At 49.3% G+C, this 25,903-nt stretch overlaps 8 protein-coding genes across 8 annotated transcripts; 3 read left to right on the top strand and 5 right to left on the bottom strand.

The window, feature by feature from the left end:
• Nucleotides 1-934: 934 nt before the first annotated feature.
• N7446_006037 (uncharacterized protein) lies at nucleotides 935-6,460 on the top strand (the record flags this gene model as incomplete). Its single annotated transcript, XM_058514785.1, has 2 exons — nucleotides 935-5,253; nucleotides 5,302-6,460. 2 exons carry the CDS (start codon nucleotides 935-937, stop codon nucleotides 6,458-6,460), a joined length of 5,478 nt encoding a protein of 1,825 aa, XP_058371963.1.
• Nucleotides 6,461-9,398: 2,938 nt separating this feature from the next.
• On the bottom strand, nucleotides 9,399-11,225 carry N7446_006036 (sugar porter family MFS transporter; the record flags this gene model as incomplete). The annotated part of the gene is made up of 4 exons (XM_058514784.1): nucleotides 9,399-9,701; nucleotides 9,748-10,672; nucleotides 10,729-11,058; nucleotides 11,110-11,225. The coding sequence occupies 4 exons, from the start codon at nucleotides 11,223-11,225 to the stop codon at nucleotides 9,399-9,401; spliced, it is 1,674 nt and encodes a 557-aa protein (XP_058371962.1).
• Nucleotides 11,226-12,288: 1,063 nt separating this feature from the next.
• N7446_006035 (DUF1593 domain-containing protein) lies at nucleotides 12,289-13,767 on the bottom strand (the record flags this gene model as incomplete). The annotated part of the gene is made up of 1 exon (XM_058514783.1): nucleotides 12,289-13,767. The coding sequence occupies one exon, from the start codon at nucleotides 13,765-13,767 to the stop codon at nucleotides 12,289-12,291; it is 1,479 nt and encodes a 492-aa protein (XP_058371961.1).
• A 672-nt stretch (nucleotides 13,768-14,439) lies between these two features.
• Nucleotides 14,440-15,928, bottom strand: N7446_006034 (uncharacterized protein; the record flags this gene model as incomplete). Its single annotated transcript, XM_058514782.1, has 6 exons — nucleotides 14,440-14,642; nucleotides 14,697-14,817; nucleotides 14,868-15,210; nucleotides 15,259-15,452; nucleotides 15,505-15,740; nucleotides 15,802-15,928. 6 exons carry the CDS (start codon nucleotides 15,926-15,928, stop codon nucleotides 14,440-14,442), a joined length of 1,224 nt encoding a protein of 407 aa, XP_058371960.1.
• Nucleotides 15,929-17,247: 1,319 nt separating this feature from the next.
• N7446_006033 (YncE family protein) lies at nucleotides 17,248-18,944 on the top strand (the record flags this gene model as incomplete). The annotated part of the gene is made up of 6 exons (XM_058514781.1): nucleotides 17,248-17,527; nucleotides 17,578-17,606; nucleotides 17,661-17,789; nucleotides 17,844-18,260; nucleotides 18,312-18,496; nucleotides 18,554-18,944. 6 exons carry the CDS (start codon nucleotides 17,248-17,250, stop codon nucleotides 18,942-18,944), a joined length of 1,431 nt encoding a protein of 476 aa, XP_058371959.1.
• A 314-nt stretch (nucleotides 18,945-19,258) lies between these two features.
• On the bottom strand, nucleotides 19,259-20,960 carry N7446_006032 (uncharacterized protein; the record flags this gene model as incomplete). Its single annotated transcript, XM_058514780.1, has 4 exons — nucleotides 19,259-20,352; nucleotides 20,419-20,642; nucleotides 20,692-20,782; nucleotides 20,840-20,960. The coding sequence occupies 4 exons, from the start codon at nucleotides 20,958-20,960 to the stop codon at nucleotides 19,259-19,261; spliced, it is 1,530 nt and encodes a 509-aa protein (XP_058371958.1).
• Nucleotides 20,961-21,510: 550 nt separating this feature from the next.
• N7446_006031 (NAD(P)/FAD-dependent oxidoreductase) lies at nucleotides 21,511-23,014 on the top strand (the record flags this gene model as incomplete). The annotated part of the gene is made up of 3 exons (XM_058514779.1): nucleotides 21,511-21,799; nucleotides 21,853-22,809; nucleotides 22,866-23,014. The coding sequence occupies 3 exons, from the start codon at nucleotides 21,511-21,513 to the stop codon at nucleotides 23,012-23,014; spliced, it is 1,395 nt and encodes a 464-aa protein (XP_058371957.1).
• A 270-nt stretch (nucleotides 23,015-23,284) lies between these two features.
• Nucleotides 23,285-25,768, bottom strand: N7446_006030 (transketolase family protein; the record flags this gene model as incomplete). Its single annotated transcript, XM_058514778.1, has 5 exons — nucleotides 23,285-24,202; nucleotides 24,266-24,783; nucleotides 24,840-25,322; nucleotides 25,390-25,499; nucleotides 25,566-25,768. 5 exons carry the CDS (start codon nucleotides 25,766-25,768, stop codon nucleotides 23,285-23,287), a joined length of 2,232 nt encoding a protein of 743 aa, XP_058371956.1.
• Nucleotides 25,769-25,903: the final 135 nt, after the last annotated feature.

The raw sequence follows: 25,903 nt of genomic DNA, 5'->3' as shown, positions 1-25,903 counted from the left end.
CTTATCATGTTCTGTCACGCATTGGGCAGCTGTAAGTATCCAGGGCACTGTCGGCTTATCTGTCTATATCTCTAGATAGATGGCTATGGGAGGATTCGTGCGACTATCGTGCATACATGTTATACCCGTGGACATGTTCAATTACAAAATGAAAGGTTAATCAGGCAGATCTGAAATGACGTCAAAAGGATGCCCAGCAAACCGCTAAAAGAGACGAGGGGCCATATTCTATCTGCAATAGCCTCGACCCTTGAGTGCGCCCCAATAGCCGCACTATTTGGCATTGAATCGCCCTTGCGCAAAGAAGGTAACACATTTGGATAACTGCTCATCGTGTAACTTGGAGATATTGGAAGCTTCTCCAAAATTATCTTTTGGTTCTCTGTCTTTCCGACTGTTAGCAGAATATATATCTTGCGCTGTTGACGCTGTATACACTTGAACCCAGATTAAAAACGAAAACACAGGATCAGATGTCACTCTTATTGGAAAGTACCACTTTGATCGGCTCAATTATATCAAATCCAATTGAATTGTGCCCTTGCAGAAAAATCGGTCAAGAGATTATTGGGTTATTATCGAGACTAAGTGGGACCACAACATTAGGCTTCGAAATGACTCAATAGTGCCGGGCAATCTGAGCCTTAAGAATGTTTAAAAATGCCTAAAGATGAGTGGAAACTACTGTAGGGTCGAAAATACAAGATTGATCTGAAAAGTTGTATAGATTGCAAAGCGGGCGGAGTCGGTAACCCAGGTAAACACGACAACAAACAAGGAGCTTGAGTGGGGATGAACTGCGCGGACCACATCTCCGCACCGTTCTCTTTTGCAACTCCATTCTTTTTTAGCTCCGATTGTCTCAATGTACTAACTAGGTATGTTTTGTTCAGAGGCGCGAACCTTTGGAAGACGCGTATCATAACAAAGCAAAATGAGCCAACCATGGCTCGACAGTCTGTCCGACGACTGGCCGTCGATGCCTGACTCGCCGACAAGTCCTGCACCAGCTCAGCCTCTGCCCTCGTCACCAAGGGCCAGTTTGCAGGTCACACCAAGTCGCATTCCAGTGCCTGCGCGGCGTTCCGAACAACAATCACCGGCGGACGGGAAGAAAAAGGTTACCCGGCCCTGTCATTTTCATAGGAAAGAGCCTCCGACCCCGAAGACTCCCCGAACCCCCAAAACACCGAAACCGCGATCGCCTGCCCCAGACAAATCCAAGCCCAACACGCCCAGGACGAAGGAAAGCCCTAAGCGCGCCTCCGGTGCGGTACGCAAATCGTCTGCGATGGACCATCGATCCCCGCTACGATCGGTCTCGAATGTCTCGAACGCCTCGAAATCGTCGGAAGTCCAGAGCAACAGCACCGTCCAGATAAAAACGAAGAAAGGGAAAAACATGCAAGAGGGCACACCGGAATGGCGCAGGCGCTTACTGCGGGGGGAAATTGAGGCGGGCGAACAACGAGATTTGTTCGCGCCGATGGGACTCGAAAGTGTTTTCAAGCCGCCGCCACAGAGTTCATTGACGCAGCAAGACTCTATCCCTTTTTCGAGGCACGACGACCAATTGTGGGATTTCACCGACAACACTTCGCGACAAGGCAGGGACGATGATGATAACCGCGACCAAGAGTCTGAGCCCGAAGCAGAGCGCGTCGATAGCGAGGATGAGGGGCACAATGACAATGACACGGCGTCAGGGACAGTAAACCGCGCGCCTTGGGGAAGGGATGCGACACAGGACGCGACTCAGGACCCAGAAGGGTTCTCACAAGGGAATACACAATTACGGACAGCAAGTGGGCTGGAGGACCTTCGTAACGAAGGCATAACACCCATTACGTTCACTCGAAACAATACTGTCGACGGCACTAAGACGTCTGAAGTCATCAAATCTGCGCTCAAGCAAGTCACCAACAAGTTGGAGAGCCTGTCTATCGAGAACGACAGCCGCCCAGACTCCCCAGCAAGCGATAGCTTCCTCTTCTACAACCACAGTGAACCTCGTCCTGACGCGTCATCCCACGATGATAGTTTGCTGGACGTGACAAGCCACTCTCTTCCTCAGGATCTGTCGATGGGAACAGTCGACTTCAACCGTCGTGGAAACCGCTCTTTCCCTCGCCGATTCTCTCCATCGCCGTTCCCTTCACATCGCCTCTCCCCCGCAACACTCGCCAACTCCAAAATCCGCAGTTCTCCTCTTTTCAATCCTTCTCACAGGACTGGTTCTCCCGCTCTACCACGTCCTTCTTCATCTCACGTTCGACCATCCACAGCTGGGGACACGGAAGCCAGAGAGGACAAGATGCCATCTTCAGGAAGCCCGTTGAAGTTGTTCGGTAACCATGACACATTCACCAACAACAGGCTTCTTCGGCGCATGAGCCAATTTGAGGAAAGCTTCAGCGATACCTCTGAAGGAGAAGAGCCTCCGTCCCCCTCCGAGGAAGCACGAAGGAAGGGCGAAAACCGCAGTTTTTTGACTACGAGGCACGAACCATTGGGCGAGATTTCTCCCAGACGTAATGAACGTCACGGATCTCGGAATAATGGACATCGAATAAGTCAATTCGGGGGTGGCGAGTTGGACAAGTTCGATTTCTCAGATGCCAGCCCCTACGAACACAAATTGGTCTATGATGAGGCTGCAGGATTTGGATCCCGACCTACATCACGCAAGCGATCATCAACTCGACAATATCTTCGTGGTCCCTCCGCAAATCATAGTTTAAAACATTACAGCAGATCAGTCAGCTCGGGATTCACCCGAAAGCCGTCTGCCTGGGTTCGCCAAGATTTCTTTGATGACATCCGGCCAGCAACTCGGCCTGGGAACAGGGAAAACATGCCTCCTGATGTCAAACGAGTGCCCAAAGCTCCAGGCATGGATCCAACACCTAAGCGGCGCCGAACAATTATGCGGAAGAATAGTGCCGAACCCAACCACGAGAATGGGGACTCATCCCCCAAGTATGGCGACAGCATGTCACTTTTGCAGAGAAGCCTCATGCAACAAGGCGTACAGCTCGGAAATGGAGACTACCTTGCTCCACCCGGCTTTTCCCAATCCATGCAGCGGCCGCGGACACCGACCCCAAGCCAAATCCGAACTGCTGGCGAACCGAGTGTCATGGCGCATAGAAAGTTCTCCGAGTCAAATTTCGATAACACCGACTATTCTGACTCGTTCTCACTCGATGGTGATGTTCCACTTGTTAAGATTACTGGTACCAGTGATACTTCACGAAAGGGGTCAATCACCACCCAAGACTATCTAAACGAAGCCACTAAGATCATGGACTTGATCAGAGCAAAAGGACGAGGCGCGGCAGGTCTGACCAGCGTCCAAGAGTCCGACGTGGAAAGCGAAGGCGACGAGCTTGACCTGAGCTACGAAGATGAATCCACTCGCGAAGCATTCTCTCGTCCGCCAAGCCGCGATGGAACAGATCTTCGCAAAATCAGGGAGCCGAAGGAATTGAATCCACTGATTTTGAGCCACCTGAAAAAGTACCAGGAGCAAGATGACAGGGAATTTGATGGTGAAATGTCCCTCCAAGGCCGACCAGAAAGTCGGAATGACCTTGATTCTCCCAACTCACAGAACATCCGTATCCAAGGACCAAGGAAGCGCAAAACCAGTGGCATGGCTGATGACACGGCGGAAAACATTGCTCAGGACTTGATGACTATTAATACCCAAATGTCCGGCTTCAGTGTCAGCTCCGTACCAACAGGCTCTTCACAAAATTCCCAAGTGAAGGGCATGCTGGCTTCTGATCTCGTATCCCACCTCATCCCGAATCAAGTCAACGGCTTCAAATACGACCGTCGCAGGAATCAATGGGTGAAGGATGAAGTCGAAGAACCTCAACCTCCTGCTGCCGAACCCGAGGAAGGTGATGATCCTTTCAGAGATATTCCGGATTTGAGTGTAGATGAACTACAAGAGATGATGAGAGTACATGGTCTCAGCTCTCCTGCAAAGAGCGCGACCGGTGGCCAAGAGGAAACCAGCGCCCGCAGTCCTCTGGCCGCACGCAGGTCTACCCAGAAGACTGATGTTCGACCGCACACGAGGGATGGCGGTCCTTCTCTCAACGGAAGCTCGATTCGCTCCAGACTGACTCGATTCACGTCCAGTGTTCCCAACACTGGCACCAGAGCGACATCTTGGGAAACAGACGAGACTGAGGGACAAAACCAATCTGGACAAGAGAGTTCCGAGAGCCAGCGCCCGGAGTCTGTGTCTTCAAAGATATCTCGATCTCACGGAAAACAAGCACGTGTTGCCACCCTCAACCTATCCTCGGCTGCTGCACACGCCGCTTCCGAACGAGGAAACAACGACACAGAGCGGAATCCAGCCTCTCAGGATCACATCTACCAGGGGATACCTCCACTCGAAGAGCCAGCTCAACCCGATCATGAAACTGGCTCGGTCCGGTCTTCCGTCCCTCCAACGGGACGCCAAACTTCCGTTGCCGGACAGCCTTTCATTCGTCGTCCCATTTCGAGAATCGAGGAGAGAAACGAGGATACCGTCGACGACCAGAGCCTTGTCCGCAGGAACGAGTCACTTTCTGTCAATGAAACACCGGCTCGCAATGCGGAGCAGTCTTTGATGCCAATTCAGAGCACTGGGCCCGACACAAGTTACAGCTTCCACCTCAGTCCTCTCGCAGACTTTTCGGTCAACCAGGGGGACCGAGCTCTAAACCTTGAGATGAGCTATGTGGCCCAACGCACAAATCCATCTTCCTTGCGCCAAGTGCACGGGACGTTTGCATTGGCAACTGGAGATTTGATCAAGCATATCACTGACGTCGAGCCATATGAGCCTTACTGGGAGCACGTCCGTCGCCTGGTTCTGCGCCAGAAGGGGTTGATTACGTTGCACAAGCTCAACGAATTCTGCCCACGGTTGGAGGAATTGGATGTTTCCGACAATGACATTGGCCAACTGAGTGGTATTCCGTCCTCATTGCGAACCCTCAAGATCCCACGGAACTGCCTGTCCAATCTCACCCCTTGGAGCCATTTGGTCAATCTGCAATACCTTGATGTTTCAGGAAACGACATTGAGACATTGGATGGCTTCTCGAGCTTGATCCACCTCCGAGAGCTGAAGGCGAATGATAACCAAATTCGTAATATTGATGGCATTCTTGACCTCAACGGCTTGCTGAGTTTGAAACTGAGCAACAACTCTGTGACAGTGGTGGATTTCGAAGGTTCTGAGCTGTAAGTCGTCTTCAAGGCTCGGAAAACCATGATACTAATTGAATGTAGCACACGCCTTCGGGATCTTGACCTGAGTCACAACTGTTTAACGTCCGTTCGCAATGTTGACTGGCTCCCGTCACTTGCCACTCTTGATCTCAGTGCCAACCAAATCAGTAGTTTGGAATCACCAGCTTCCCTAATCAGCTTGCGTGCTCTTAAGCTGTCGGGAAACCGTCTCGAGTCTTTAGATGTACGAGCATTCCCTTCCGCGAGCCTTATTTACCTCGATCAGAACCATCTTTCCACCGTTACCGGCCTGGAAAATTGCCACAATCTCGAGGTTCTGTCTCTACGGGAGCAGACACCCAGAGAAAAGGATCCCGGTTTCACCTTCGACCTTGATCTGGGGCTTATCAAGGATATCCGCAAAGTGTTTTTGTCGTCCAACAAACTTTCACCTAAAACCCTTTCTCCATCTGCTCCACTTCTACGCCTCCAGCTTCTTGACTTAGCTGCGTGTACATTGAAGAGCATCCCAAGTGACTTTGCGTTGAGCTTCCCCAACCTGAAAGTTCTCAATATGAACTTCAACTCTGTCGATGACGTGGAACCCCTGGTGGGAATGAACTGTCTCGCCAGATTGATGATCGTTGGCAATCGCCTATCAAGGATGAGGAGGGTCTCTCAAATCCTCAGTCGGCTAGGAAGAACTGGGAAAGGAACCACGTGCTCCTTGCGCAAGCTTGATATCCGTGGGAACCCATTAACTGTTGGCTTTTACCCCCCAGCAGTAACCGGAAGCGGCACGACCGCGGATTGGAAGAAGTTGAAGTCCAACGAACATGCAATAGTTCGGCACCAACATAACCACCGAGATCTTTCTGATGCTCTAGCAGAGCTCGGAAACGATGACCAGATATCGCACCGGGCAACAATGGGAGACGGGGCAAAGCCTGATACGGACGTCGAAATCAACGACCCCTTCACAGTTCCACTCGCAGACCCCCATGCCGACGGGAAATATCTGACCCATCTCGATCAAGCCACACGACTCCGTCGGAGAGTTCTCGAACTCCTCCTTTACGCCGGCACAAGCGGCTCTCTCCATACCCTGGATGGTTTGGAGCTCCGGCCATCGCTGGGCGATGAGGCCTCCGATATGAACCAAGCATGGGATAGACTGGAGCATCTTGGCGTGCTTAAGAGAAAGGCGATTAAAAATTAAGGCTATATTCTTTGTTATTGTTCTAAGTTGATATTTCGTTCACGGAGGGAGCAACGTTGGATTTCGAGCATTGTTGGTAGCGTGCATGGAGTTTTGGCCCTTTGTCCGAGTACTCTGGAGTGGACTTGGTCACGCTTGGAGTTTGGTGTCTGCTATCAGCATAATTGCATTATTGGAGTTTGGTATTCAATCAATTAATGTTCCTTTCAAATTCAGATCCTTGCCTTAGTGTTGCTTCGAAGGAATAGACCCGACCCGTTTTCTCCGAATGGCATCGGCAATGGAACCCGCATAGGGATCCAATCTGCCCGTACAGTAGACCTTGGCTATGCGAGGGAGGGTCCGTTCCCTATGAACAGGGCCCACCTGTATGATTGACACTTATTGTGTTTGGTTCACATCGAGTCACATCGATCCACTTCGATTCACATCGTTTCACTTTGCCCTCTATTCATGGGCTAATTTCTATGCGTTTTATATACTCAAGTTTTGTATTAGGTACTCGCCTACCAGGCAATCTAACATTTTCGCACTGATGAGGATCCAGGGCAGAAGTCAAAAGAAATTATCCTGCCTACCTAGAGACACGTCGCCCCCCTGTGCATCCATGTAAAGCCCCGCCTAATAATCCCAAAAACATCGATAAGACTTGTATTGGGATTAGTCACAATAGGACTCTCTCTCAACAATGCGGGCTACCCCATTCGGATTGCTCCTCCATGAGCCTCCGATTAGACGCCAATATCACTGTGTATTGAAAGACCTCATGCTAGTTGCCGACGAGTATCCGGTATACGATCACTTTTGTCTAAGGTAAAAGTATTTAACTAATATGATGGAACTGCGTTCATGATTTCAAGTTTACCCTGGGTCAGTTGAATCCGATAAATACTCAAGGAGTCGATTCACGCGGAATCACGCGAAATCACGTAGATTCACGCGGGAATACACCCCCGGTAATTTAGACCTGTGGAAAGCACGGTGATAATCATACAGGACAAAAGTGACAGCTGAAACACTGTCGGGTCGCGCAAAACAGGAAGCTCATTGACCGTGGAATTCATATAAATCGGGCTCCTCTGAGCTAGAATCTAGAAGAGCACGCCCTGAGCTTTCTCTTACTTTCCACTCTTTTTACTTTTCCACTTGGTATATAATAAAGCCCTCCAGCAATGGCCGATGCTCTGACACGTTTTATCGGAACCGTTGGCCACAAGATATCGGATGTCATGACTGGACTGGCAAGTATTATCTGGGGCCCCCAAGAGCCCGAAAGTAGAGAAGAGAACGGGCTGGTGAGTCTATATATCTACTCGTGACACATATCTGCTAATATCATTTCCAATCCATTAGCATGACATGCCGCCTATTCTTCCAAAGCCGAACAGGGTCCTATCTTCCGGCCTCCGAGAGCGAAGTCCCTGGAAATGTCAGTCGATATATTTAGGGATCTCATGGAAAGGTCCATTATGGGAAGCTTGCTAAAAAAATATAGATATGGATTATTAAAGCCGTCTCTCCGAGGTCGCTCGAAAACGTTGCGAGGAATAAATGCTTCGCCGAAGTAACGGTTTAGACCCTGTAAAAAGCGAAAGACGGATTATTACACATCACGGTATCTGGCAGGTTATCCGGGAGTGGGAGAATAGGGCGTGGGGGGAGAGGGGGTGTCTGATAGAGACGCATTTGCGAGGGGGCATTCATAAGCCTCAAGAAATGTGCTACTGCAAAGGCTTGGGTATCATAACAAGAAAGCGTATTTTAGTTTTCAAAAATATCGAAAGCAAAAGCTTAGAGAGTTCCTGGTCGAGAAGGAGCTGCGTTTGTGTGGGAATAACCGTTGTAGTTTGCATCAAGAAAGCAAGAGTAAGATAATAGAAAACAAAAAAAAAAAAAAAAAAAAAAAAGGGATGGAACATAGGCGTTCCACAGCTTGTGATCAGTGCTCAAAATCCGAGTTCTTCATGTTGAACTTTTAATGGCAAGAACGATAGAGCAATAGCACTATCTATCCTCCGGTTTCCCGCATGCACGCTCACCTAAAATGTCCCCCAGGGGAACTTTTTATCCGTTTCTAGCTTAGTGTAAAATACGAAAGAAGACTAGATAGCTAATGAAGCACACCACGTGTCGAGAGCACCGTCTGATCTTACGGAAGAACCACTAAGAGCCCCACGTTATTTGAAAGTAACACTAACTGGCTCATTAAGTTCAAGAGTACTATCTAGGTAGGTACATAGGTAGTCGGGCTGTTATGATCATGGAACATCCAGTCAATTGAACTTAATGGGAGATAAGCTGACAAAAACTATTTCAGCAATTTGAGAGGCACCCTAATTAGCAAACTAGCTACAGCATCTATTTTAGGGTCTTCGACCATCTTGAAAGCACTGGCAGATGTTACAGCCATTGGCATCCTTAGTGCTGGCCAATATTAGGCAGATATAGAGGGAGCTCAAAGCAATCCGGGGAACTAATACAAGCCTTGCTGTCACATACAAGACTCTCTTGAGTCCAGTAAGCAAGATTTGACCCTCCCAATCATTATTGACAGGATCAACTGCTGTGCAGACGCAAAGTTACCCCGCGCCACCTGCACGCTGTGCCACATTGAACCACACCTTAACGTCTGATGGAAAATATTTCCTATCATTCGTGGTCCTCAGGAGCTACTGTAATAGGTCTTCGCCCAACCACAGCTCTGAATGGCTCAGTGGAGCGGTTGCGGGTCGGCCCACCAACCTTAACCTTATTATGCTGACAGAAAAAGTCACCAAGAGGCGTCAGTGATATTTTAGGAAGATTAAAGACATCTCTTCTGATGTTAAGCCCAAAGAGCAATCATACCTAGCTATTTTGATTCCGCAAACGTCTTAGAAAAGAGAGAACCACCAACCTAAGGTCAGATAGTATGCCAAAGTACAAAGTGCAGCACTGATTACCGTTTCAACGAGTCACGCTCTTCCTCGTGACTTACCATCTCTTTCTCCACATCCAGAGCTGCATCGTGGGATATCGCGACGTCCCGACGTGCCTCATCTAGCATAATCATGTCCGTCTCCCCCGAGCGACTCTTGAAAACACGATCCATCTCTTCCAATGTCGCGCCTTTGGTCTCTGGGAGGAAGAAATAAATCCATACAATGCTAGCCGCAAGAAAGACTGCAAAGAAAATATATGTGCCCCATTTCCAAGTCTGAAACATAGGTGGAACGAAGAAGGCAACAGCGAAGTTGTTGACCTAAAATCCTATTAGTGCTGCTATAAACTCCATCGTGTGCACTCACCCAATTGCTTGATGCACCGAAAGACGAGCCTTTTGAACGAATAGACAGGGGGAATATTTCTGCTACAAGTGTCCATGATACTGGTCCCCAGGTAGCACCAAATGCGCCGACATAGATCCAGATGAAAGCCACTGCCGCCCAGCCAGCATCTGAATGGTGAGCAAAGTCATTTCCAAACTTTGCGACAATTATGCCAACCAGCACCATCGAAATCCACATGACGGCCGAGCCGGCATAAAGCATGGGCTTTCGACCAACTCTATCGATGAGAGGCATGGCTGGGAGAGTGCATACAAAGAACACTACTCCAGTGACACCCGTGGCTAATAGTGCCTGAGTACCCCCAGTCAAACCCAAACTTTGGAACACAGTGCTGGCATAGTAAATGATCGCATCAATACCACTCCATTGCTGGAAGAACATGATAAGCCATGCGATTGCGACCCGCTTAAAATTGTCCCATGTTCGGAAGATTTGATAATACTGGGCAAACTCGCGAACCAATATACTTCCTTGCTCCTTGGCTGCCAGGTTCGGGAAAGTTTTGGCAAAGGAGCGCTTCTCGAAGAGACACTCTGCCTCGATCTCCTTGAGTTCTGCCTGAATCAACTCATGGTCCTCGGGCAGATTGCGCAGGTAAGCTAATGTAGTAAGCGCCTCCTGAACTCTACCCTTCTTGACAAGCCAGCGCGGAGAAAAAGGAAGCCACCAGATCCCTCCTGCAAGCAGTACAGCTGGAATGCCTTGGATGATAGAGGGGAGCTGCCATGCAAGGTTCGATTGCGTTTCTCCAATGCCGCCAATATTGTTACTTCCATACCCTATCCAGAAAGACAGCATAATTCCGAAAATAGTAGCAAATTGGTAAAAAGATACCAGAAACCCGCGAAGCTCTGGAGCTGATAGCTCGGCGTTATAAAGGGGACTTGCACATCGGACAATTAGTTGATGAGCCAGACCATGGGTAAAGATTGAACTCACCCGACACCACTGAAAGTACCAACCCCAAGACCGGTGAAAAATCTCCCTGCATACAGCAAGCCTGGCTTGTGGTAAGTGGCTCCACAATAAAGGTAGCTCCCTAGGACAACCCAACAACAGGCCGAAAACATCGTATACTTCCGAGAGAATATCTCGCCCAGAATTCCTGCAGATAGAGAGCCGAGTATACCACCCAGTTGCAAGATTGAAGTGAGCCATCCAGTCGCGCTAGAGGATGCAACGACCGAAGGGAAGTTGTCCGTAAAGCGCGTCATGACAAGGGACTGGCCCAGGACTCCCTGCTGATACCCATACTCAAATCCGCCAACCCTATATAAACTGTTAAAAAGAGTTTGTTATATAGAAGTATCTGGCACTTACGACGCGAAGAGAGCAATAACTATTAGTTTGGGGTTGTGCAGTAACGATGTCCAGCGGTTTTCCATTGCCGCCTTGGCGCGGGAGTCCCTATTCGATTCATCGGCCATTTCCGCCATATTGACAATTTCCGATGAAATAAACCACTCAAAATGCTAGGTGTAAACCACGAAAATGGATTTATCCCGATAGAAAAGAGAGATGCCACAATATAATGACAGGCTCTCGGGTGAGGATTTTGGGTGCAGCTCAACGTATTTATTTGATCAAATCCTATAGAATGAGACCATCAAGGAATAATAAGCTGTGGCTACAATATCCTGCCTGGGAACTTCCAACGTTGTTTTGGGAAGTTGGTGCCACTCGGGAAAACTGCGGGGTCTGTGGGGAACTCCGGGGAAACCCCAGATGGCCCTATGCATTCACAGGCTAAGTGAAAGCGGGCCAACTTGGGTAGTTGTAAGCACTTCGCATCCCAGGGTTTCAGGCTAGGTGGATTTGCCAATGCTAACCACTCCCGACCCTAGTTCGTAGGCAGCCCCAAGCGCTTTCATCTCTAAGTATCTACCAAGCTATAGGAACTCCCCAGATTCATAGCAAGTTATTGTTGTATTAATATCTCAATTCAATACAACTACATCAGATACAAGCAATGAGCGAGTGATGGTTACTAAGAATTAAAAAAGAAAGAGACCTCTGAGACTTTTTTTAAAAAAGTGATATTCCCTTCGGCCCTTGGTTGGGGGTCAACCAAGGGGGCCAAGGGCCGTTGGCTTTCCAAGGCCGTTGGTGTCCGCCCACCTCTTCCCTCCGGCCGAAGGGGAGAGAGGAGGGATAGACACCAACTGGTCCAGCGCGGAATCCAGGATTGAGGGGGGTTACTCTCACCTGGGACCGACAGCTAGGCCATAGGGACCTTCGGTGAGGTTTTAACCCGATTTTAGGTCGATACCATCCCCTTTGTCCCAAAGAGGAGATATGTGCAAGTCAGGGTCGAATCGTCCCTCTCTCTTATTATTTAAATAAATCTGCCAAAACAAACTATAATCCAATCATCGTACACTCTCACCAACACACGATTTTATATGCACTCTCGCTCAAGCCCACTTTCCGAGCAGAACCATGATACCAGCACCAAGCAACAAGTTGTAGTGATATAACAATCGGAGTAAGTTAGTTAGATTACATGACTTGGATAAGAACGCGGTCATAGCGAGTCAACGGAAAGTGCCCATCGTCGGTCCCTTGCAGAATGATCGAGATTGTTTGACCAGGCTCCGCATTAGCCGGAATTATCACACTCGCCTGATTTCGGCCGTGATCAGTGACAGCCACGGCACCGGGGTATGTACCTTCCTCCACATACTGCCACCAGGAACTGTTGACCTTGTCGTCATCTGGATCGTGAACTGCACCAACCAGTGTAACCGTCTTACCAGGGCGTCCTTTTACTGTACTACCATTCAAGATATGAACAGAGGGCGCGTGGTTTCCGTTGCGGTACTGAGGTGTCACTGTCCACTGCATGCGCGCGGCAAAGTCGTTCTGAACAGCCGCAATCCAGCGGTTTGTCGTATATGCGTCGGTTTTTGTACCGTTCGTGTTTGTTTCGCTGTCGACCATCACCCACAAATCCGGAGACGTTGTGTTTTGTTTGGCCCGGCCGCCCCAGCCACCAAGGTTCGGGTTGGTTGGGTCCTGGATGCCGGTGGTCAATAGGGGATTAAACGCGACGTTATCGCCCTCGGAAAGGAAATCGTATGAGCCAAGTGGCTTGCACCAGCCAGAGGCCGCTTTTGTTAGATTGCCAAAAACGTCTAATGGATCACCTGGCATGGATTGGCCGTCGAGCCAGGCGCGGTAGAGCTTTCCGTACGGTCCCATTTCAATATTTGGCTTAATCCAGTCACCTGTAAAATACAAGTGATCATCTGGCAAGCCACGGACGTTGCCCTGGCCCTTATTGCAGTTGAACCCCCACGTGTCGTAGCCGGCCGACATCTCCTCGACGCGAATCTGGGGCCAGTGCGGAGCAATATAATCAACGTACGTCGTGTCCTGAAATCCACTGGCCATGATGACAGCTTTGCGGGAGATAGTCTCCTTGGTTCGTGCCCACTTGCGCGAGCCCGAATACCGCTCCTCAATTGACTTGAGTGCACGGGCTATGGTGTTGGTGCCGCCCCAAGCCTGCAAGTATAGCGTTCGTGGATCATTGTCCAACAATAGCGCCTGAATGAGGTCTGAGCCATCGGTGTCATGATCCATTTCACCCTCAAAATCGATGTTACCAATCTTAACTGTGGACAACAATTCCTTCGGCGCCGGGTAAGATGGATCATGGCGACGTAGATTCGGGTACACCTCTGCGTAGGCCTTGAGGACATCGTCCTCAATAGTCCGCGTGCCAGTCCAACGCAACGATGTGCCATTGCCATTGCCGGCCCAGTGATATACGCTGGAGGTATAGATGATGCCCTGCGTATCGAGTTCATTTGTATAAAGCAGGAATCGGAGCAGCGAGGCCAAGTCGTCCTGCTCCATGTCGGTTGTAATGACGGTGCGCAATTTGGCTGATTTGGTAGTAACATATCCGGACGCAGCGGGAAGCGTGGTGACTATCAGACCAAGCATCAAAAAACCATGGACAGTAGACCACATGTCGGGCGAACAGTCGAACAGTTGATTCAATGAAGTGAGAATAGAAGAAATGTGAATTACACAACGAGCCATCAAGTTTGAGCTTTTTTATATAGTTCACGTAAGCCATTATCCCTGCGGAGGCATTGTGGGGACCCCACACTTTTGGGCAAGAGCCTCGGGTCGCGGGGTAGCTCGAACTTTGTTCCAAATGAAGGTAGTTTAACCACTGTGCTTAAAGGGTGCAGTTCCAAATCATGCAAACGAATACGGCTAACCTGCAATGTATCTCAACCCACCGCGAGAAGCTCGTCATAAGCGCTTACACTTACCTCAGTTGGTTTGTCTCTGAGAAATGCTGTATGTGACACGCCTGCTTGATAAAATTGGAGTTTCACATTCGCTAGCTTAAGACCGGCTTTCTGCTGCGCAATGTGCCACGGCAAACAATCGCGGGTTCAATCGCGGGTTAATAATGTCATACTAGATCAAATCAATAATACTTTGTGTTCATAGATTGTTAAACAGCCGGGCTCGAATTTCTCATCATTGTAAGGGATGAATTATATTGCCAAACACCAATAAGGGCATAGAAAGAAATTAAAAATATTTAGCATTGTGCAGTGTAGCTCGAAACAGCAATCCATGGCCACCGAGTCAGGTCAGATATAATGTTTCAATATACAGAGACAATTATTTCTTGCCCTGGACAAGAATCTGCTTCTCCTTCTTGATCTGCTTGACAACCTCGATGTCGATCTTCAAGACGTTGGCAACAGTATCAGCAGGGGTCAAAGCAAGCCACTGAGCCAACGAGATGTCAGCGACACGGTCGCTCTTGTATAGCTCAATCCAGACAAGCTTCTCGGTATCAGAAGTATTTTCGATGTAATGACCTAGAAGAAAAACGTGAGCGCAGGCGAGTAAATTTCTTGAACATGTGAACATACCGCTGTTGTCTGGGAATGCAGCGGTGTCTCCAGCATGGAAATCAAAGGTGCGGGCTTTGGAATCACCAATGAAAACGGTCGCACGAGCATGACCTTGGTGGAAGTAGAGCCATTCCTCAGCCTGAATGACTATCAATAATCGGTCTTGTAGACATTGACTGGGAAACTTACGTTGGGATGCCAGTGAAGTTCACGAAGACCCTTAGGCTCTAGCTCGACAATAGCAGCAGCAAGAGTCTTGGAAATAGGAAAGTTGGTCGAATCTATCTTGCGGAATGTTCCACCATGACCAGGTACAGGCTCCGAGGGGTGTTTGTAAGTGTGATAGACGTACGAGTTGTCACCTCTCAAAGTACCCTTTGGAGCTTCGTCAAGGTCCTTGCTGACAGTACCATTCAGAATATAAGGGAACTTAGAGGGAACAGTGTCGAAAACCTTGGGATCGACGCCGAAGTTCTTGGCGAGAACATCTCGGGGAGTGTGGGCAATCCAATCGTCGACCATGAAGGTTGTTCTGTTTGATCAGCATGGCATGACTGGGGTGAAGTATAGGGAGACATACCCAATCTTCTCAAAGTCACCGTCATCAAAGGCCAGTAGATACTCGTTCTCATCATCTAAACCTTGCACGTTATGGGCAACACCTTTGGGGAAGTACCAGATGTCTCCAGTCTCAAGCTTCTCAGTGGTGAAACCACCATGCTCGTCAACACCTGAAAGTAGGAGAGATCCATTGTAAACGAATCCCCACTCAGCCTGAATACTGCCGTTAGTATATAAGACTATTTATGGGACCGAAACCATGTACCGTTCTATGCCAGTGCAGCTCACGAATTGCCCCCTTCTTCAGATGCTGCTGAGCACCAGCAATGTCATGGCTTTGGGGCAAGTCTTGGATGACTTGCTCTCGAGACCAACCACCTGGGAACAGCCTAGTCTGGGACTCAGAGAAGCTCCATTTGACATTGGGCACAAAGCCATTGTCGGTACCGGAAGTACGGAACTGGTCTGGGTTCTGAATATCGAGCTGTCGATTGGTTCCGCCTAGTAACAGAACATTGTAAGCACTCACCATAGAGGCTAACTTATGCTTAAGTTGACCTACCTAAGATCGGTGCGCCCTTGCTACCGCTGATCGGCTGGTCGCGGCCATCATCCTGTCTTTTGGCCTTGGGTACCGCAAAGGCAGTGGAAACAAACAGGCCAAGGAGAGCAAGGCTTTGAGTCTTCATCGTGACTCAAAATAGAAGTCTTCGATCAAAACGAAATTTCAGGTTGCAAGCCTCGAGCCAAGACGGAGGGAGCTCATTTATATAATATTTTATACATGCATTTAAACCACTCTCCCCTCAACGTCACGTCCCCATCAAACCTCGGATGGAATTATCCCCAGAATGCCACAATTGATACCAAAATTTCCTCATGTTGATCAAAATGAAGACAAGACCTGAGCGCACAGATTTAGCCCAAAGTATAAACTGGACTATCGAAAGACAAAGAATGATGCAATTCAGAGGAATCTTTTAATTTCGCTTCCCGCGGAACACCTCGTAAGGATAGTTTTGGATTAACAGGGGTAAAAAGTGCCCTGGCAGAAACCACGAGAAAGTAGGTTTTCCTCTGTATAGCAACATTCTTGGCATCATGTCGAAATCGATGCATGGTTCGCCCGTATTCGTGGACTCCATGGAGAAAATGTTTTGTCGATCCTGGACCCTGACAGGTACATTGAACATACCACCGTTGATATTTCGGCAATTGGTGAGGCGGGATTGGTCAAGCTCGGGATGTGCTTTTGCCCTAGATCACCTCATCCGCACCTTGAATTACTAGATCCCGAATGACTTGGCTTGCTTGGCATCGCAGATCATTCCTCTTAATTATAAGCAAGCAGCCCTGTTAGACAGAGAGAAAGCTTCGCTTTGATAGATGGATCTCAATTCCGGGTCACTTAGCGGTCTTGGCTATAGTTGTGAGATGACAAACCCCGAGCGCTTTTGGCCGAACTTTCCTATTTCGGTAAGCACATGGCTTTCTTTGCCCTAATTTTTCGACTCGTTCGCCCAAAATCATGGTGGCGTTTGAGTCCAGAGCAAGACTCAGCAGCAGGAATTCAATTGATCCTCTTTGTTGATTCCAGATATGCATTTTGGGTTCGAACTATGTCTCCCACGAACTTGTAATCCCTGCCAGATGTCTGCCATCCCTTTATCAGCAGCGTAAATTGAGTTCAGTTACGACATTCTATCACCATAACTCAACTTGACTTCACAGAACATCACTATACGGGGACTTGTCGGGCAATCGAGTCCCCGAGTCTGGAGCCACCTGACTTCTCGTGGCGTCCTCCAGGAAAGATTTCGCCATTTCGTAGATTAACATCGCCTTCAGGAATTTGGAATATCAGAGTCAGTTTATATGTTATTTTGTCTTGCGTGCTTTTCATTGCCGTTGGCGAGAAGCTTCAGGGGAAAGACACAAGGAGAGAATTCGTCTGGGGAAGATACGGAGACGTCCTCGGATATATAAGCCTTGGGATATTCCCGCATATATGCTCAATCCAACGCAATCTTTCTCAAATCTTCTCACCAAGATGAAGTATTCCTTCGCTTCTATTGCATCTTTGGTCGCTGCCGGGGAGTGCCTTTCCTTGCCTCCTCTTATTCCAACCATCCCAGGAGTGACCGAGCCTTTGACTACCAACGCTCCTCCTTTGCCTATTTTGCAAGTCCCGACACCTCCACTTGAAAGCCCTCCTTTTACCCCGAGTGATATCCAGCCCAAGAAGATTGGTTACTTTTGGACTGGGTCTGCCGACAAGTTCCATAAGGGTGAGGGTCTATCAAACAACCTTGGAGATGATACTTACTCTTATTCCCAGATTTCCTTGCCACCTACAGTCTGGATGATGTAAGTCATACCATGTAACACAATACCTGAATGTGCTTACTGACTCGATATCAGGATACCTTCGGTACTCTCTTGTGGGTCACCGATGTCCCATCAAGCGGCAACGACCCCCACCATCTCGGACCCTCTCTTGATGGAAAGACCCTCTGGGGAGGTGGATTGCTGTCTCTGTTAAAGACACAGGTATGTACCACATCTGAAATAAAAATCTCCCAAGCCCTTCTAACATTCACTCAGGACACTGGATTCTACTTTGACACCTCTAACCCCTACCGCCCCACATTCCTGAAGAGCAACCGGGGTATCCTGGCCTCGATTGCAGACGAGGTCAGAGCCAAGCCTGACGGAGGATTCTTCATCACCTACATGGGTTCCGCAGTTGGTACCTCTCCCGGTCGTCTAATTGAGACCGATGCCGACTTCAACATCATCCATGAATGGCCCGAGGATGTTGAGGGTACACTCAACATTCTCGAACAGCAATTCTCTCCTCATGGTCTCAGTATTGACTGGGATAAGAAGCTCATCTTGACTTCGGACTTCGTCGAGCCTATCTCTATTTTGAAACCCACTCTTGGAGTGCGTCGTGCTGATACATTGCGCTTGTGGGACCTGGATACCCGGAAGATTCTCAGTACCCTTACTATTCCTAACGTAAGTCTAACCGAGAGGAAAATTTTTCTTTGTTCTGTCTAACCTCACTAGGGTGGCGGTATCCAAGACGTCAAGTTTATTCCCGGACACCCTGAATCTGCCGCTATCGCAACTGCTGTCCACCTGGGCCAAATTTGGGTTATCTACCCTCTGCGCAAAGACGCGAACGGCAACCAAGGTGTGATTGAGGAGCTCTTTGACCTTGGACCCAAGGCTCGTGATACTGTCGCTATCTAGTAAGTACTTCCTTATCATACAGCAAAAGAACAGAATATTAACCACTGCGCCCACAGCTCCGACATCAGCCAAGACGGCCGCTTCTTCTACGCCACCCTTACCACAGCAAACCACATTGTTGCGCTGGACATCAGCGACCTGAACAACATCAAACGTCTCGATGATCCAGATGAGGACCAACCCACCGTCGGACCTCACTATGTCAAAGTCACGCCTGACCAGAAGCACCTGGTTGTCACAGATTACTTTGTCCAAACTGGCGAGATCGGTATTATCAATACTCCGGCTGACTTCAAGGCGCTCTATATCGATCTGAACGAGGATGGCAGTCTCTCTTTCAACCGAACTATTGACTTCAGCAAGGAGTTTGAAAATCGTGGGGGCGCGAAGCCCCACTCTAGTGTTATCTTTGATCTTACTGATCCTGAGAACCCTCTTTACTACTAAGCTGTGTCAGTTCACTTGAGAAGATGTGGATATGAAGTGAGGGAGCAACAGAGGAGAGTTGTGCGGAGAAAGATACATAGTTGTTTATTATTCTAAGCTCTGACATGTGCCTGTGTGCCTTGTATTTTAGTGTGGATATACTCCCAATATTAATTATAATTATATACCGCCGGAAAGTTATAACTACACTTGATTGGCAATAAGATCCAAAAAGCCCCAAGGCTGTGCATGGGGTATCGAAACAAGACAACAATATAAGGGCAGGAGACAATCAGGACGACTACAACTGTGTGACTGGCCGGGAGAAACGGAATCTAGACCTCATCCACAGTTGTTGTGTGACCAGTCTTAGACGGCCCATCTCTCCGCTGACTTGGGCTATCCTGATCAACGACTGCTGATGAAGTTGCTTTACCAGCTGCAATGTCATCCTCCAGCGCAGCGCGGAACTCCTCACGTTGAGGCAACAGATATCGCACATCAACAAAGCGCAAGATACAAGTCATGATAATAACAAGCACGAGCAGAGCCAAGGCAGACTGCCATCCATATTTATAGAAAGGAGCTTGGGAGGCAGGCCATACAAGAACCTGCGACCATGCAGAGATAGAGTAGTACCCAGCAACTGCGACTCCAACAGCAAGCGACCGGGCTTCTGGATCCTGCGGGATAAGATCAGAAAGCCATGCAAAGATGAGCGGCGCTGTACCGAGGCAGATGTAGGAGATGAAATATGATGCGTAGGCGGCTGATAGGGCAACGGTGTCTGGGTGTGTTGTCCAGATACTCATAACAATGCATGGTATGATCCCGATGACAGCTTGGAGAACGATCAGAGTCCAACGAGTTTTCAGGTAATCAGACAACAAGGCCCAAATCCAAACGAAGACGACGTTGATTGCTGAGCCTCCAATAGGAATGGCGTTGACCTGCGACACGGTCCATCTAGGTGTGCCGTCTGGGTTCTTAAGTGACTTTAAGAATAGCGAGAAATAGACATATCCGTATGTTCCAAGGACTGTCGCGATATAAAGAATCGAAATGAAGTAGACAACCCATCCGGAGAATGTGCGCTTAACACCGGCCCAGGTCATGCGCTTAGGCTCGGCGCGTCCGTTACGAGCAAGTCGCTCCAGCGATAATTCGCCGTGCATCTTCTTGAACCAGAATGCGCGCGGGTTGGGCCTATTCGGTAAATCGGGGATCATGAAGAATCCGGCGAATCCCCATACAACGGTGATGATCGCGTTGATCACGAAGAGCCAGCGCCATCCTGCTAGTCCGCCGTGCCCGTTCAAAGTATCAGAGATGGCAGCTTGCATGGCACCCGACAGCATTTGTCCTACCGCTTGGCAGGAATGGTAGAAGCCCATTCGCTTGGCGAGTTCTGTTGGTGTGTACCAGTACACTAGTGAGAGTTAGTGAATCCAGGCCGCTTGGAGAATATCGACGGAAAAAATCAGAGTAAACGCACTAAATAGTGTCATCATCCCAGGCCAAGCGCTACTTTCGCATAGGCCGAGGAATACGCGAAGAACGTATACTTGTTTTGCATTGCTGGCCATAGCAATCAGCCCAGTCAACACACCCCAAATTATTTCCAAGCCCGGAAGCCAATAACTTGGTCGTACGTAGGTGAGGATAATCTGGGACGGAATGAGCATGATGCAGTAGGCGACATTGAAGTAAGTTGTGAATCTCGCGGGCATTAGTTGAAATCCGGGGAATGTGGGTACTTCCGACTCACAGGTTGAGCTCGTTGCCGTGTAAGTTCAAATCCTCCATCATGCCAGAGACATACGCATTGTTGATATTTTGTTGATCGAGATATTTGATAACTGCGTCAAGTCAGATTTGGTTTTTTCTTCAGCTGAGGGGTCTTGCGCCCAACGGACCCTGTGAGAGACAACCGAAAGTCATTAGAAAGATATCCAGACGGCGCACCAGGGCTTTCTCGTCCATGGAACGGAAATCATCGCTGGGCGCACTGCGAGGCCATAGCTTGAAAGACACCATGGCGGGAATGTGGTCGAAAAGAAAGAAAGAGCTATGTGGCGACCATGGCCCTTATAGAAGGCCGGAGCGGACTAGATAAGGCGTGCATGACCCCTCGCAGATAAAAGATAGTCCGGGGTAGAATCGGCTGCAGATCCCAGGGGAAGCATGTTACCTGTTAGGCTAAAGGGTGATAACGTTGAAGCATAGCACCAATAGTTGCATTCCTTAGAGCGTGGAGTAACCTCGGAGGGAGGCCGGAGCTGTTAGATAGGGAGATAGACACCCCCAACACCTTCTTGGCGTCCGTGACTCTCCACTTTTCTTTAAAGATGAGCTTAGTCCCCAAATCATCACCTATGATTGGCGCGGAAAAGAGCAAAGCTCATCCCAGTCGGGCTTGGGACCGGGCGATGTCCGCGATAGGGGATTATTCCCCGCACCGGTGACTCAAGGTGAACACTTTCTCAACGCCGACAGCGGCCGACACGGAATAACTGGCATTTAACGTTGAGTCACTTATATATACCGGGAAACAGGGATCCCCGGTTGTAGTCTGTCATTAGCAGCAATGTCACCTTTAAGTCAAAAGGAGGGCAGCAGCCGTAGCCTGCCGAATCAAACCCCTTGTTTGAGTTATTGGCAGCGAACGACTCGCGCATTTCCACATTTGCATGCGAACAAGGATGCGAAGGTTTTATCGAATTCCAAGTATGTTGTCGTCGGCTCCGGAATATCAGGCAGCTTGACTGCTTTCGAGCTAATTGAAGGAGGAGTCAAGGGAGAGGACATCGTCATTCTCGAGGCACGGGAAGCAGCAAGCGGAGCAAGTTCGCGCAATGCTGGACATGTCCGACCAGGTTTGTGGCATTCGTTCTTGGTTGAGTACATTTCTGATTTCGAATCATGCTAGATGCATTCCGAGGCTTTAGTGCATACTCCAAAGTTCACGGAGAGAAACAAGCCTTAAAGATAATACAAGATGAGCGACTGGTCCTTCAGAGAGTGGACGAGTTTGTCACCAAGCACAATGTGCCCTGTGACTTCAATTTAACAACAACGTTCGATGTTTGCATGACTCCTGAGTTTGCGGCTTATGAGAAAGAAAGTCTAGAATCTTTCAAAAAAGCAGGAGGTGATACTTCGCATATCAAGTTCTACGAAGGCAAAGACGCTCAACAGAAGACCAGAGTTCCTGGAGCAATTGCCGCATATGAATGGCCAGCAGGTTCGAGTCACCCAGCAAAGCTCGCACAATTCCTCCTTAAAAATGTGATATCCAAGGGAGTAAAACTCTTCACCTTCTGTCCGGCCACTGAAGTCAAAGCCAGCTCGTCTTCCGGACTGTGGGATGTGCACACCCCGCGTGGAGTAATAACAGCGGAGAAAGTCGTTCACTGCACGAATGCCCACGCAGCCCTTTTACTTCCGCACTTGGATCCATATATGCGCCCAAATCGTGCGCAGGCCCATTCTATTATCCCGGCCCCAGCATTTTCTGGAGAACAAGCGTTGCAAAGTACTTTCTCGCTCCGCTACAGTCTTTACCATTTCTATTCGCTCATCCAGCGACAAGCAGACGGCACATTGGTGCTTGGTGTATCACGATCAAATCCGACATTAAGCCCAGAGACAATTGCTGGTCGTTTAAGCACCGATGATACTCGATATAACGAGGAAATTGTCCAGGACGCTTTACGCAGTTTTGGTGAAATGTTTCCTGATTATGTGCCTGACACTACTATGCATGGCGAAGGCTTGGATCATGCTTGGACGGGGATAATCGCAATGACCACGGACTCTGTTCCGTTTGTTGGTGCGATTGAATCTTTACCAGGACAATATATCTGCGCCGGCTTCAACGGCCATGGTGGGTCTAATTTCCCGTTAATCCTTTTTAACATCAACAAGGCTAACCAGAACTAGGTATGGCGAGGATATTCACGTGTGCCCCGGGAATCGCTAAGCTTGTTCTTGGACAGACCTGGGATGAGACTGGATTGCCTGATTGTTTCCAATTTAGCGAAAAGCGACTCTCCTGGCTCTCGGGTGGAGAGTTGCCGTCTATTTGGTAGTCAAGGCTCAAGCAATTTCGGCTTATGGATGTCACTCCTGTGGCCATTTTGGACCATGCAAGGCTCTTTACTTTGCACCCAGCTCCCATCGTCCAATAATCGCGGGGAAGCATTTGTGACAGAACTAGATACCAATTATAGATAGGGAATCTAGAGCGTGGTCGTTTATCTAGGGTCCCTAGAAACTTCTTGTGTTCTATTAAAGGCATGTCATTGCGTATAAATGTCTTCCTCCGGTACAAAAATCATTCATAGGTGCCATAAAGTCTTCTAATGCCCAAAGCCAACCCGCAGACCGCCGTTAAAGTCTCTAAAGTCACCCCTCAGGATTCCAATGCCGTCCCGCCTGACTTCCTCCACCAGGTCCTTGACTTTAGGTGCGATACTCTCCGGAGCAAATCCAAAATGCTCATATGTCTCCTTCGAGGGAAGGCTCTTTCCAAAGCTATTCATCGACACCGAAGCATCAGCATAGCGCTCCCACCCGTTAGACGGGTACGCCTCGATAACGACAGTGGGCTTTCCAGCGCGTGGTTTCAAGACCGAATGCTTGTACTCCCGTGACTGCTGCTCAAAAAGCCTAGTGCAAGGGAAAGAGACCACTCGTGACCTTATACCATGGTTCTGAAGAAGTAGTTCCCTAGTCTGCATCGCGAAGCCCATCTCGGAGCCGACTCCGATCAAGGTTACATCGAAATCATCGCCCTCGGCCTCGGTGAAGACGTACGCGCCCTTAATAGTACCCTCGCGCGAGGAGTATTGAGGGTACTGGGTCAGGCTCTGTCGGGAAAGGGAGATAATGGTGGGCGTCTCCGTGGCCTGGATGGCGGCGATGTAGGCACCGGATACTTCTTCTGCGTCGCAGGGTCGGATATAAAGAACATTAGGCATAGCGCGGTAGAGAGCGGCGACGGCTACGGGCTGGTGCGTAGGTCCGTTCTCGCCAACGCCAATGCTGTCGTGGGTGGCGATGTGGATTTGCTGGAGGCCTTGAAGCGCGGCCATGCGTACAGCGGCAGCCGCGTACAAGTGGAAGACGAAGTACGTGCTTGTCATGGGGATAAAAGTGCCTTTATTGAAGGCGGCCAGCCCGTTGGAGATGGCACACATGGCATGCTCGCGGATACCGTAGTGGATATATCGACCGCTGTAGTTTCCATTCAGGCCGCAAGCAGTTCGGAGTTCGGGCTAGTACTACATTAAAACCCTGGTTTGGGGGCGACAAGGGAAGACTGAACACAATATACTTACAGACTGGAAGTCGACTTTGTTTTTGTAGGCGACATTGCATGAGGGAGTGAGATCTGCTGTGCCGATCAAGAATGAATTGATATTTCCTCCAAGAGCGTTGGTTACGACGCCGGCTGACTTTCGGGAGGCCGTTGGTGCAGTAGGCTGGTCTTCCTTGCGAGGAATGCATTTGGTCCAGTCTTCGGGCATCTTTCCCGCCACACGGAGCGCAAATTCAGCCGCAAGTACGGGGTCCTCTTCCTGATACTTTGCTAGGGCCTTTTGCCAGCCCGCTTCGTGTGCCTCACCACGACCGGGTATGTCACTGAAGAACTCGTAGACGTCCTGGGGGATGTGGAAATGCTTGTCAGGATTGAGACCGAATAACCTCTTGACGTTGGCCACTTCATCCACTCCAAGGGCAGCTCCGTGCACGTCGGCGGTGCCGGCCTTGGCAGATCCGAAACCAATCGTGGTGCGAATGTTAATGAAGGTGGGCTTGTCGCTCGATCGAGCGGCCACAAGAGCGCTTGTGACAGCTGATGAACATTAGCAGAGTTATCACCACCAAGCTAAAAGGAGCTCTGAGACATACCGGCAACGTCCGAGTCCCCGTTGTACACGTCTACGACGTTGAAACCTGTAGCGCGCATCTTGGAGTTGATATCCTCAGTGTTGGCAACGTCTGCAGTTCCGTCACACGTAACCGCGTTATTGTCGAACATGACACAGAGATTGTTTAGCTTCCAATGACCGGCGAGGGAGAGAGCCTCAAGACCAACACCTTCCTGAAGGCAAGCGTCGCCCACCATGCACCATGTCATGTTATTCACTAGCTCATGGCCGGGCCTGTTGTAAGTCGCAGCAAGGTTCTTAGTGGCTATAGCCAGGCCAACAGCATTAGCGAGGCCCTGGCCGAGGGGCCCAGTCGTAACCTCCACGCCCTCGTTCTCAATCTCCGGGTGCCCGGGGCAGAGTGAGTCGAGCTTTGAGGAGTGGTAAGACTTCAGCTGCTCGAGTGTCATACTTTTGACGCCAACAAGGTGCATAAAAAGGTACTGCCACAGACAGGCATGGCCTATGTACTAGTTAAATCACATGTCGCTTTGCCCCTGTGGACAGCTGAAGGGATACAGAGTTCATACCATTCGAAAGAACAAAGCGGTCCCGGTTGAAGTAGTTGCAGTTACCTGGAGAGTACTTCATGACATACTTGTACAGGGCAATGCCAATGGCAGCCATACCCATAGGGGATCTGTAGCGAGGTTCCGTCAGCGATACACTGTGAAAAAGGAAATCCATGAAGAGGTTGTTGATTTACCCAGCGTGACCTTCACCGTATTGCTGGCAGAGATCAGCGATGAAGGCCCGAAAGACATTCATGACTCGCTGATGCTTCTCTGTGTTTTCCAATTTAATATCATTAGCTGAAACAGTAGCGGAAGCCCTGGTACTGATGGCCGAGACTGCCTTGACCGGCAAATACTCGACGGGCTTCTCGAGGAGTTCCAGCGCAGGTGCCATGGCGTAAGGGTCAACTCTAAGACCGGAAAGATTTGTTCGAGAGTAGCACTTGCTGAAAAGCTGCTAAAGGCTGGTGGCAGAAGTCGGAGTGGACAGCCAGTTCTTATACTCAAGACATCAATCCACAGCCATCGC

This window comes from Penicillium canescens (assembly GCF_028828765.1).
Source record: "Penicillium canescens strain IBT 15451 chromosome Unknown utg000004l_segment0_segment0, whole genome shotgun sequence".
Lineage (NCBI taxonomy): Eukaryota > Fungi > Ascomycota > Eurotiomycetes > Eurotiales > Aspergillaceae > Penicillium > Penicillium canescens.
This window is presented reverse-complemented; position numbering and strand designations above follow the sequence as displayed.